Source organism: Petromyzon marinus, chromosome 40, assembly GCF_048934315.1.
Source record: "Petromyzon marinus isolate PM22_M1 ecotype Great Lakes invasive population chromosome 40, UKy_Petmar_22M1.pri1.0, whole genome shotgun sequence".
NCBI lineage: Eukaryota > Metazoa > Chordata > Hyperoartia > Petromyzontiformes > Petromyzontidae > Petromyzon > Petromyzon marinus.
In genome coordinates, this window is record NC_133706.1 from 2,442,902 (window position 1) to 2,455,618 (window position 12,717).

General features: G+C 57.4%; 1 protein-coding gene across 1 annotated transcript; it reads right to left on the bottom strand.

Annotated features, from left to right (window-relative positions):
- Positions 1 to 3,610: 3,610 nt before the first annotated feature.
- Positions 3,611 to 9,372, bottom strand: LOC142930509 (uncharacterized). The gene is made up of 2 exons (XM_076073020.1): positions 4,307 to 9,372; positions 3,611 to 3,943 (listed from the first exon to the last, which is right to left on the bottom strand). The coding sequence occupies exon 1, from the start codon at positions 7,861 to 7,863 to the stop codon at positions 6,472 to 6,474; it is 1,392 nt and encodes a 463-aa protein (XP_075929135.1). The 5' UTR covers positions 7,864 to 9,372; the 3' UTR covers positions 3,611 to 3,943; positions 4,307 to 6,471.
- Positions 9,373 to 12,717: the final 3,345 nt, after the last annotated feature.

The following is a 12,717-nucleotide window of genomic DNA, read 5'->3' on the forward strand; positions in this document are numbered from 1 at the left end:
GTCTATTAACTTCTCCCTCCTGAAAGGAGAGAGTTGTCTCTGTAGTATGGGTGGGGGATGGGGCCTCTTTGGTGGGAAGGGGTGGTTCAGGACAGTCCAATTGTCTTTCAAATCTACAGTGGAACTCGTTCAGGTCGTTGGCTAGGCGGGAGTCGTTAGTGGTGTGGGGGGCTCTGGGTTTGTAGTTGGTGATCTGCCTGAGCCCTCTCCAGACAGAAGCAGCGTCGTTAGTAGAGAACTGGTGTTTTAGTCTCTCTGAGTACAGTCGTTTAGCCTCTCTCACCGCTTTGCTAAACCTGTTCTTCAACTCCTTGAATCTGTATCTATCCCCACTCCTAAACGCTTCCTCCTTCTCCAACCTCAACCTTCTGAGCTTTGCTGAGAACCAGGGCTTGTTGTTGTTAAAGTTCACCCTGGTACGTGTTGGGATACAGCAGTCCTCACAGAAGCTGATGTAGGACGTCACAGCCTCTGTGAGTTCATCCAGACTATTGGTAGCAGTCGTGAACATATCCCAGTCAGTACAGTCTAAGCACGCCCGCAAATCTTCCACAGCCTCACTGGTCCACTGTTTAGATGTCCTCACAGCAGGTTTACAGAGTTTTAGTTTATGCCTGTATGCAGGAATCAGGTGGACCATGGCATGGTCAGAGTGTCCTAGTGCTGCTCGGGGGATGGCGTGGTAGGCTCTACTGACTGTAGTGTAGCAGTGATCCAGAGTGTTCCCTTCTCTGGTTGGGCATTTAATGAATTGTATGTATTTGGGGAGTTCGTGGCTGAGATTACCTTTGTTAAAGTCGCCAAGTACGATAACCAACGAATCTGGATTTGCTCGCTCCACATTCAGAATCTGATCGGCGAGCATGCGTTGGGCCTCTTTAACCTGAGGACAAGGCGGCAAATAAACTCCGACCAAAATGAGCGACGCGAACTCGCGAGGCGAGTAAAACGGTTTACAGGTTATAAAAATGTATTCAAGGAGTGGAGAACAATGTTGCAGAATCACTGTGACATCTACACACCAGCCACTGGTAATGTAAAAAGAAATACCACCGCCTTTCATCTTGCCGGAGAGTGCTATGTCACGATCCGATCTTACAAGATGGAATCCTGCTAGTTTTAGCGAAGTGTCCGGAATCAAATCACACAGCCATGTCTCCGTGAAGCATAAAACAGAAGATGAAAGAAAGTCTTTGTTTTTTACCATCAGTAGCTGAAGTTCATCCATTTTGTTGTACAGTGAACGTACGTTGGAGAGGAAAAAGCTCGGAAGCACTGTTCGGATCCCGCGTCTGCGTAGCCGTACTAGAGCCTCCGACCGTTTACCCCTTGGGCGGCGTTTCGCTGCTTGAGTAAAGCCTAGCGCGGCATTGACTAAAATGCCTACTAATTCTGCCGCTGGAAGCAGAAAAGTAGGAATTAAATCCACAGGAGTTGTTTCCCTGATATTTAAAAGTTCGTCACTTGTTAGAGAACTCCGAAAATCTTGGCAAAACACTGAATTGACAGACAAAACAAGACAAAACAGGGCGCACTGACCAGCTGAGGCTACCATCATTGGGGCCATCTTCGCACCAGCACGGGTGTGCTGAACAGCAGGACTCTCTCACCAGCACTGGTGTGATGAACATTAGGCCCCTCTCACCAGCACGGGTGTGATGAACAGTAGGCCTCTCTCACCAGCACGGGTGTGCTGAACAGTAGGCCCCTCAACACGGGTGTGCTGAACAGTAGGCCCCTCAACACGGGTGTGATGAACAGTAGGCCTCTCTCACCAGCACGGGTGTGTTGAACAGCAGGCCCCTCTCACCAACACGGGTGTGATGAACAGCAGGCCCCTCTCACCAGCACGGGTGTGCTTAACAGCAGGCCCCTCTCACCAGCACGGGTGTCATGAACAGCAGGCCCCTCTCACCAGCACGGGTGTGCTGAACAGCAGGCCCCTCTCACCAGCACGGGTGTGCTGAACAGTAGGCCTCTCAACACGGGTGTGCTGAACAGCAGGCCTCTCTCACCAGCACGGGTGTGCTGAACAGCAGGCCCCTCAACAGCAGGCCTCTCTCACCAGCACAGGTGTGCTGAACAGCAGGCCCCTCAACAGCAGGCCCCTCTCACCAGCACGGGTGTGCTGAACAGCAGGCCCCTCAACACGGGTGTGCTGAACAGCAGGCCTCTCTCACCAGCACGGGTGTGCTGAACAGCAGGCACCTCAACAGCAGGCCTCTCTCACCAGCACAGGTGTGCTGAACAGCAGGCCCCTCTCACCAGCACGGGTGTGGTGAACAGCAGGCCCCTCAACAGCAGGCCTCTCTCACCAGCACGGGTGTGTTGAACAGCAGGCCCCTCTCACCAGCACGGGTGTGCTGAACAGCAGGCTCCTCTCACCAGCACGGGTGTGCTGAACAGCAGGCCCCTCAACAGCAGGCCTCTCTCACCAGCACGGGTGTGTTGAACAGCAGGCCCCTCTCACCAGCACTGATGAGATGAACAGCCGTCCTCTCCCACCAGCACGGGTGAGATGAACAGCAGGCCTCTCTCACCAGCAAGGGTGTGATGAACAGCAGGCCTCTCTCACCAGCATGGGTGTGTTGAACAGCAGGCCCCTCTCAAGACAAAACTGGACAAAACAGGGCGCCGTGGCTGCCATCATCGGCGCCATCAGCACACCCTAATTCCATCTATAATAAAGGCGTACTGCTGTTCTCACACTCCGGGCCGCGTGCCCATTCAGATGTCAGAATGCTCCTGTCTCATTGTTATTGGAGTCCCTAATTCCATCTATAATAAAGGCGTACCACTGTTCTCACACCCCGGGCCGCCCTGCCCATTCAGATGTCGGAATGCTCCTGTCTCATTGATATTGCAGTCCCTAATTCCATCTATAATAAAGGCGTACCGCCATGCCCATGCCCCGTGCCGTGTGTGCGTGATTTAATCCAGGCCCCTCTCACCAGCACTGATGAGATGAACAGCCGTCCTCTCCCACCAGCACGGGTGAGATGAACAGCAGGCCTCTCTCACCAGCAAGGGTGTGATGAACAGCAGGCCTCTCTCACCAGCATGGGTGTGTTGAACAGCAGGCCCCTCTCAAGACAAAACTGGACAAAACAGGGCGCCGTGGCTGCCATCATCGGCGCCATCAGCACACCCTAATTCCATCTATAATAAAGGCGTACTGCTGTTCTCACACCCCGGGCCGCGTGCCCATTCAGATGTCAGAATGCTCCTGTCTCATTGTTATTGGAGTCCCTAATTCCATCTATAATAAAGGCGTACCACTGTTCTCACACCCCGGGCCGCCCTGCCCATTCAGATGTCGGAATGCTCCTGTCTCATTGATATTGCAGTCCCTAATTCCATCTATAATAAAGGCGTACCGCCATGCCCATGCCCCGTGCCGTGTGTGCGTGATTTAATCCGCGGTGGCTCTGCGGCCTCCGCCGTGACCACGTAATTTTAATATCAGGTCATGGCACTGCGGTGCGCGTCAGCTACGGGGGGAGATTGCCCAATTTCCCGGCCGCAGGAAACCATGAAGCTTAATCCCATTAGGGGCTTCTGGATAAACCTGTCGGCCAGGTGACCTCCCTTCCCGGCTCTACGTGGGGTGTGTGCGCGTTCGTGCGGGGGTGGGGGGGGGGGGGCGGCGAGGCGCACCGCGTCGGCGTTGTCACCCCCCGGTGGTGGTGTCACGGCGGTAGCTACGGTCCCCGACGGAGCTGCTCCGCCGCGGTGGCACCACACAGCCCCCCGAGGTGCCAGTCCCCATCTCGGGTTGACTGGAGCACCTCGCCTGGGTTGCCCCTATGAGGTAGCGCCGCGGGGTCCGCGGGACTCGTCTGGCTCTCGTGGCTGGCCTCGGTGGTGGTGGCTCCATCTCTCGGGGTTCCGGTGGTGGTCTCCTCCTCCACTCTGGTTCTCTCCGGTCCTGGGTCCCTGCGGGCTGGGAGACAAACTCGGGGGAGGTAGGGTTCAGGGGCTGTCGTCCCCATCTCTCCTGGCTCGGGTTGGGGCCCCCTGGGGCCCGGGGCTCCTTGGGGCCCATATACTATGGGAGGCCTCCGGGTATGGGGGGTGTGGGGGCCCCGGGGTTTCGGGGTTCTCAAATGGCGGGGTTCTCCCTCGTTGGGGCCGCCCTCCATGGTTTTAGTCGCTGAGCATTGACAACCATCTCCTGGCCCCTCTCTCTCCCCTGAATCAGTACGATCCAGGGGGAGATCTGTCGCTCCACGGTCCAGGGTCCCTGCCAGTAGGTGGTTAGCTTCCCCACCTGTCCGGCCCCGACGCGAGGGGTGTGCAGCCACACCTTAGAGCTGCCGAGTAGAAGGGGGGTTCCATGCCGGGTCGGGTGCCCTGCTCCTGCCGCTGGTGTGCGGCCTCGCCTTGCGGGTAGGCCCGGACCCTAGCTCCTCGTAGGGTCTCCATCAGGTGCTCTACAGGGTGGCTCCCTTCCTCCCGTTGTGGCGGAGGGACACCAAACAGTAGATCTGCAAGCAGGCGAGACTCGCGACCAAACATCATTAGGAACGGGGTCTGTCCAGTAGATGTGTCTACTGTGGTGGCGTAGGCGAACAGAGCATAGGGGACGTGTTCGTCCCAGTCCCGTTGATTCACGGCCGCCATGCGTTTAAGCTTCCCAGCTGGAGTCTGGTTCATTTTCTCTACCATCCCATTTGCCTGGGGGTTATATGCCATAGTTCAGTCCTTCTGGATCCCGAACTCCTGGCACAGCGCCTGGAATAGCTCTGCCTCGAACTCACCACCCTGGTCAGTAATGACTCGTTCGGGGATCCCGTGCTTAAGTACGTAGTGTTCCATGAACGCTCGGGCCACTACGAGGGCTGTCTTATCGGAGATGGCCACCGCTACGGGATAGCGTGTGAAGTACTCTACCACTACGAGAATGTATCGGTTGCCTTGGTGGGATCGCGGGAATGGTCCCTGCAGGTCAATCCCGACCAGCTGGTTCGTCCGGCTGATGCGGAACGGCCTCAGGGTTACCTGGTATCGCGCTGGTTTTGGCCCACATTGCTGACACGCGCGGCAGCCCTGTACCCAGGCGGCCACGTCTTGTGCCAACTTGGGCCAGAGATACTGGCGGCGCAGGGTTTCCCGAGTGCGCCGTTCCCCGTCATGGCCCCCGAGCGGGTGGTCGTGCACTGGTCTCAGCAGCTGGGGTCGCACCTGGGCGGGAACGCAGATGCATCCCGGCCGGCCGGCTTCGATTAGTTCCCATACCACCCCGTTCTGCATGCACAACCGGGCATACAAACCACTCCAGGGCCCTGGTAGGGTGTCCTCCTTCTCCCGTAGGGCCGCCTCCACCGCTGCCAGATCTGGATCCCGCAGCTGGGTCCGTCTCAGCTGCTCATCGTCCAGGCCCGGGAAGGCGCAGCCGACGTCCTCCTGGATCCGATCGGGTGGGGTTGAGCGACCCGTCGGGCCCCGAGGTGTGGGCTCCGTATCCGCCGAGTGGTCCCCCGGGTCCCTGGTCCCTCCTACCGGGGTTTCTGTGGCACATACTGCACTGTCTCTCACCGGGGGAGGGTTAGTCTCGGTGCGCTACTGGGGGCCCGCCACCTGCCGGCAAACGGCCCCCCATGAAGCACAGGCAGACTTCCTCCACCCTTGTCTCGGCACGCACCGCGGGCCGCCTCGACAAGGCGTCCGCGTTTGCGTGCGTACATCCAGCTCGGTACTCGATTTGCAGGTTGTACTCCTGCAGCTGCGCCAGCCATCGGGCCATCTGCCCCCGTGATTCCTTGAATGTAAGGAGAAACTGCAGGGCATAATGGTCTGTGCGCACCCGAGATTTCCTGCCATACAAATACGGTCGGAACTGCTTACACGCAAAGATCACGGCGTACAGTTCTTGACGGGTCACGCAATAATTCAGCTCAGCCCCACTCAGGGTCCGACTGGCATATGCGATGACCCGCTCCGTCCCACCCTGCACCTGTGACAGCACCGCGCCCAGCCCACTGCTGCAGGCGTCGGTGTCTAAAATAAAATACGTGGTGAAATCGGGGAAAGCTAGGGTGGGAGTGTGGGTGAGGTGGTCTTTTAGGGTGGTGAAGGCCGTCTGGCAGGCCTCCGTCCACTGATAGTGGTTCTTAGGGGAGGTGAGTTAGGTGAGGGGGCTTTCAATCTCGCTGAATCCCTTTACAAATCGACAATAATAGGTGGCGAGCCCCAATAATGACCTGATCTCCGTCAGATTCCTTGGTCGTGGCCATTCTACTACGGTGCGCACCTTTTCCGGATCGGTGCGCACCCCCGCCTCGCTGACTCGGTGTCCGAGGTACCCCACCTAACACTTACGCGGCTTGAGCTTGAGATGGGCTGCTCGCAGTCGCTGGAACACCTCTCGCAGCCTGGACCAGTGCTCAGACAGAGATCTGCTGAACACTATCACGTCGTCCAGGTAAATTAGGTGCTGTTCCCACTGTAAGCCCCACATCACCAACTCCATCAACCGCTGGAACGTCGCGGGTGCGTTAGTGAAGCACTCGAAACCCGAACAGCCCCCATCGGGGTGGTAAATGCGGTTTTCGGCTGATCCTCCTCCGCCATCTCCACCTGCCAGTACCCGGACGCCAGATCGAAGGTGGAAAAATACCGTGCTCCTGCGAGGCTGTCAAAGGTGTCATCGATGCGCGGTATGGGGAAGGTGTCGCCGAGGGTGACTGCGTTCAACTTTCGGTAATCAACGCAGAACCGGGTCGATCCATCATTTTTCATCACTTGCACCACCGGGGCAGACCAGGGGCTCGCCGAGGGCTGGATTATGTTATCATGTAGCATATCCGCGACTGCCTCCTTGATCTGGGTACGTTCGGGCGCGCCCACTCGGTATGCGGGGAGTTTGATAGGTCGGGCTGCACCAGTGTCAATTTGGTGCTTAACAAGGTCTGTCCGGCCTACATCTGAATCATGCTCACTGATCACGTCGGCGTACTCCTGCAGCAATCCGCGCAGCTGATCGGCCTCCCCCTTAGGTAACTCTGCCAAAGGAACATGTAACGCATCATGCAAGGGAACGATCTCGGCCCGGGGGGTCGGGCCAACCCGCCAGGCCATATCCTGGTTGTCCTCGGGGCGGCCAGGGTATTCCGCCCAGAATACAAACACCGAGTCGTTAGAGTGGCGCACGTGCAGGAGGTGTATGGTGGCTACCGTGGTGCATCGTCGTAGCATTGCCGGGGTACTGTGTGGGTTAAACACCCACATAAACAGTCGGCCCCCATCTGCGTTTACCAGCGTGGCTGACCCTACAAATCCGTACCGCGCTGCCAACTCCAGGTGAGGAGTTAGCATTACCTCGCCCGATGGTCGGTGTGTGGGGTCGGCGAAGGGGGTTGCCACTGGCACCAGCATCTCGGCGAGTGGCCCGATGGTGACGGCTGACACCAGCCTAGCGGCTACGGGTGTGAAGTGAGGGCGATTCGGCTCGGATCCCAGGAACGGGATCCGCTCCCCGCTGCCCTCCACGGTGGCGCATCGCTGGCAGGGCTGCACATTGAGCCCCAACTTTTCCAGGAGGTCCGTACCTGTAATACACTCGTGGCACAACACACTCGAGACGTAGAATTCCTGTGTGCACACCTGGTTTCCGAGACGGACCTCGAGGGAGATCCTTCCCAGCAATCCCATCCCGGCTCCACTCGCTGTGTGCAGCGCGCGATCTGGGGCCTGCAGGTGGCTCACGTCAACCCCGAGCACGCTGCAGTGCACGGCGCTCACGAGTGAGGCTACGGCCCCCGTGTCCAGTAGGATCCGGGTGCGCTGCCCGTTCACCTGTCCTTCCACCAGTGACGTGACCCCCGTGATTCCCGCCACCAGCTCCCGCAGCCAGTCGCCCATAATCACCGCGTCCCTGGGTGTTGTGGTCGGAATCTGCGTTGGGGTCACTCGCTCACCATTATTATTATTGTCGTTCTGCAAAGGGACCGTGTTGACTGCACCCCTAGGTGGTCCACTCTCTAGGGGGCATTGGCGTTTAACCCTGGCGCGTTTCTAGCGCGGGCGATCTGAGGACAGTCCCTCACGAGATGCCCTCGACGGTTGCACAGGTAACACGCTCGGGGGGCAGTCTCATAGGAGGCCCCCTGCCCATCCCTTCTTCCCCTTCCCGTATGCAGCTGTCCCAGGTCGGACTCTAACTGGGACACCCGCCCGGCCAGTCCCCCTACTGTGGAGCGTAGCTCCCCCATCTCGGACTGGATGGTTTTAATATTTTTACTCGCTTCCTTACGTACGTGTGTCACCCTGTTACCTACTTGGGTCACCTGGCCGGCCACATCCTTTATGCTCGTTTGTATCCCTGCCACCCATCCCGGGGTTGTCTCGCGGGATACCGGAGGCTCCCTTTCTCGAGCCCTTACTGTCCTGGCGAGCTCCTGTTCTTCCTCTTCCTCCTCTAGGGACAGGCTTGCGATGTTGCGCTCTCGTCCCAGCCCCCGGAGCTGCGCGTGTTCGCTGGAAATTCTCTCACATTTACGCGCGCGCTCGACAAGGGTGTTAAAGGGAAGACATGTACAGCTCATGTCTGGCTGCCACCACGACGTGCGAGTCAAGTATCGCTGGATCTTCTCGGCAACCAGCTCCTCAATTACATCTGTCATGTACCCCGGGCGTGCGATATTTGTTAGCTCGCGCAAATCCTCGGCGTAATCATGCAGGTCCTCGCCGGGTTGGCGACGGTGTGCCTCTAAGGCCGCTTTTGCCTCCTCCTCATCACGCGTACCAAAACGCAGATCAAGTCGGCGCATCAGTTCCTCTAGCTGTGTCTGCGCGCTTGCGGGTAGAGCTTCCCCAAAATCGGCTGCCCGCCCATCCAGGTTCATACTAAGTTGACGTAATGCCTGCGCGTCCGTCCACCCATTAATTTCCTTAGCCCCTATGACGTCGCGGGCGAATGCCTTTCACGAAGGGGTGCCCCGGCCGGTAAATATGTGCCTTATTTTTGCGTGGGGTAACGCGGAGGTTCGTACCGCTTCTGACGATAAACTGTGGGAGCTACCGTCCCCCGCCATCACCGAATTGTCGGGGCCGATGCTCCCCGACTCTCCCGTTCCATTCAAATCGCTACCCCCTGGTTGTTCTGTCGGGTTCGGGTTAGCGACCTCCACTTCCTCACCTCCCGGGGCCCCTGACTTCGTTGCTGACCGCGTAGGCATGGCTCAATTAGCGGGGTGGTACGCTTTACGCTTGCGGCGCGCTATGCTGTTCAGTGGCGGCGTGCCGCGGGGAGCGCGCTCGCAAGTAAAAACCCCGTCCCGCACGTAAACAAACAGGTGCGGCGCGCCGACGCGTGTTTCCCTCACACCCACGCTACACGCGCTCCGGCAATAACAAACACGCCGCTGCCTCCTGTCCAGCCCCGTACACCAATCGCATGCGAGGGGGTTGGGGTCGAGGGGTGGGAGGGCAGGGCATTTGCCGTGCGCATGCTGCTGATTGGAGAGGGTCGCTTCGCTCCGATTTAAAGGGCCCATTTAAACAGCTGCGCTAATACGCGCACGCTAGGCGCTTAGCTCGCTACCTCGCTATTAGACAATCGCGCAGGCGCGTGACCGCAACTCAGTCACACCGGCACGCGAGCGCTAAGCACTACTGTAAGCGATTGTACAGATACGCGAGCGCTGGACACCACCGAAAATAGTCGTGTAGGCACGCGCGCTGAACACCATCGAAAAGAGCCACATATGCACGCGCGCGCCGAACAATACAGTAAACAATCGTACAGATACGCGAACACCAAGCACGCTCTACCCTCCTCTTCACGCTCCCAAAGACCACACGACATGGTGTATTCCCCGGCTAGTTATTTTATTTACCGCGAGTAACCCATTAAGCTACGCGTAATTGTGTGGGTCAGTGGGTGCCAGCCTATTCCCCTGGGATCCTAGACTGAATTTACTCTGCCTGTCGCTCCGCTCTCCACTTTTGATTAAATCACTCAATACTCACTTCTCTCTCACTTGCGCTTACTTCCACTCTGCTGCGCTGAACGCTGTAGAAGGACGAGGCTGCGAGTCGTCTCCGTAGAGGGCTGAGCCTGGCTGTGCTGGAGTTCATCACACGGACGTCTCGAACGGCTGACTCTCCTGCTCCGAGGACCGCGATGATTTCAAGAAGAAGTTGTTTTTGCTACCCTAAACCTCCGCGTTTTATCCAACCTAAAGGCATTCCGTTGCTCTGGCACCTGCCCACCCGTGCTCCTTCATATTCAGATCCGTAACCTTACCTGTAACAATAGGCATTCAGATGCTTCTGCACCCGTGCCTGCCCTGTCCATTCAGAGACTGAGTTATTCTTGTCTCATTGTTATTGAGTCCCTAATTCCATCTATGATAAAGGCGTACTGCTGTTCTCACACTCCGGGCTGTGCTGCCCATTCAGATGTCGGAATGCTCCTGTCTCATTGTTATTGGAGTCCCTAATTCTATCTATAATAAAGGCGTACGCTGTTCTCACACCCCGGGCCGCCCTGCCCATTCAGATGTCGGAATGCTCCTGTCTCATTGTTATTGGAGTTTCTAATTCCATATATAATAAAGGCGTACCGCCGAGCCCACGCCCCGTGCCGTGTGTGCGTGATGTCATCCGCGGTGGCTCTGCGGCCTCCGCCGTGACCACGTAATTTTAATATCAGGTCACGGCGCTGCGGTGCGCATCAGCTACGGGGGGAGATCGCCCAATTTCCCGGCCGCAGGAAACCATGAAGCTTGATCCCATTAGGGGCTTCTGGATAAAAACCTGTCGGCCAGGTGACCTCCCTTCCGGCTCTACGTGGGGTGTGTGTGCGTTCGTGTGGGGGGGGGGGAGGGGGGGGCGGTGGCGGTGTCACGGCGGTTGGTACGGTCCCCGACGGAGCTGCTCCGCCGCGGTGCCACCACAAACTCCATTGTCACCGGACACAACGCGATGCCTTTGTCCTTATTTTTTGCTTCGTGTTTTTGGTTTGTTTTTACCACATTTGACATTAACCGCTGAAGCACGGGGCACGGTTAATCTTTATAAAGGTACGAAAATAAACCACATACATGCAGAGGGAGCTCCAGACAAACAGAACCCGGCCACCGCAGCCTCATTAACACCTGCGATTGGCATGGTTGGCTACGTATGGTGCGAAAGACGTTCAACAGAAATATGTACGTGAATTACCAACACCCCCGAGTGAGCGATCGGTAGCCGGTGCAAGGAATGGAGGTTATTACATCATCATCATGAGCAATGCATGGGTCAATCTACTGCTGAATGAAGGCTTCCCCGACACGCCACTGTATCTCTCGAGCCAGAAATGTGTAGTGACATATAATGGATCACTACGGCACCTAGCACCATCTACCGACAGAGAGAGGAATTCCGTGTATAGTAGCCCTCTGCCAGCAGAGTATACGATGTCATGGAAGAGGTCCCTAGGGGGCATGGTTCTGGTGACTGGCAGAGAGGGGGCATCTGAGGACGTAGCAGCCCAGTTGGCTGGCAAGGGCATGTGACAGGACAGGGTAAGGATGTGGGGCAAAGGTGACAGAGGGGACATGTAGTGTTTGTCCCAAAATCTTCTGGGAAATTCCAGAAGGGGGCATGGCCGAGGGTGGAGCCAGGTCACGCTGGGGGGCATAAAAGGGAGGTCCCGGGATCCCATTGGGGCTGTCTGTTGGAATGGAACCCACCGTGCTACGTGTTCTCCTCGGTCTCCGGTCTTCGTGCTCTGCATCGTGGGTCAGGCAGTGTGCCGGCTGACCTGACCCATTTATATAATTACCCTATTGTGGTCGTAGAATAAACGTGTTGCCTCCTGAATTTGTGTGTCTCTCAAGTGAACCCACTGCATCTGGCGTCAGAAATGCTTCAAATAATTGATAGAGACTCTAGAGTAGTGTGATGCTTACAAGAAAGAAGCTGCTCACCATGGTGTCTTCGGACGAGGAAGACAGCGAGGATGTGATTCCCCAGACCCCGGAGAATGTTCAAGAGGTGGCTATTCTGGCGGAGGAGCTGGAGGAAACCGACGTCTCCGCGCTTCCATCATCGGAAGGAGGGCGCCGGATGCGCAACGCGCACCTTGTCAACTTGTTGTCGGCAGCAGCAGCGGTGGCGGCCGAGCTCGACATGGAGGGGCCGGAGGAGAAAGCCGGAGTACCGGAGCTGCGCGTGGATGTCCCCGCCGCTGCTGGTTGCCGCTGCTGGTTGCCGCGCGCGGGAAGTGAGGGAGCTTCAGCCTGCGCGAGTGGCCGCCATTTAGTTGTTCGGACAGGACTTGACTCCCGCCAAATAGGATTTTCCGCCTAGCTCATGGGGAAAGGTGCCATCCTTGAAGAAACGGCTCCCCTTCTTTAGGGAATTCACAGCTGCTTGGGGCGACTGGGCGGCATTCGAGGTGGAGGTGCTGCGATCACTGCCGATCACCTTCGATGACGACGCCCTGGCAGCGTTCTACGCCATCCCATCCACGGATAGAGTGATGTTGCCGCAAGCCTTTGCACAGATGGCTGCTATCTTTGACCCGCTAGCCAATGTTCGACAGAAGTTCGCCATGCAAAGACTGGGGGAAACCGAGACGCCCCTTGCCTTCCACAGTGCACTGATGTCGCTGGTGCAGGCTGCCTACCCCAAGATGGAGCATGCGGGGTTGAACTCGTTGGTGCTAGAGCGTATGCTGACGCTGGCCCAAGAATTGAACGTCTTCCTGTCCGCCACAGAAGAAGA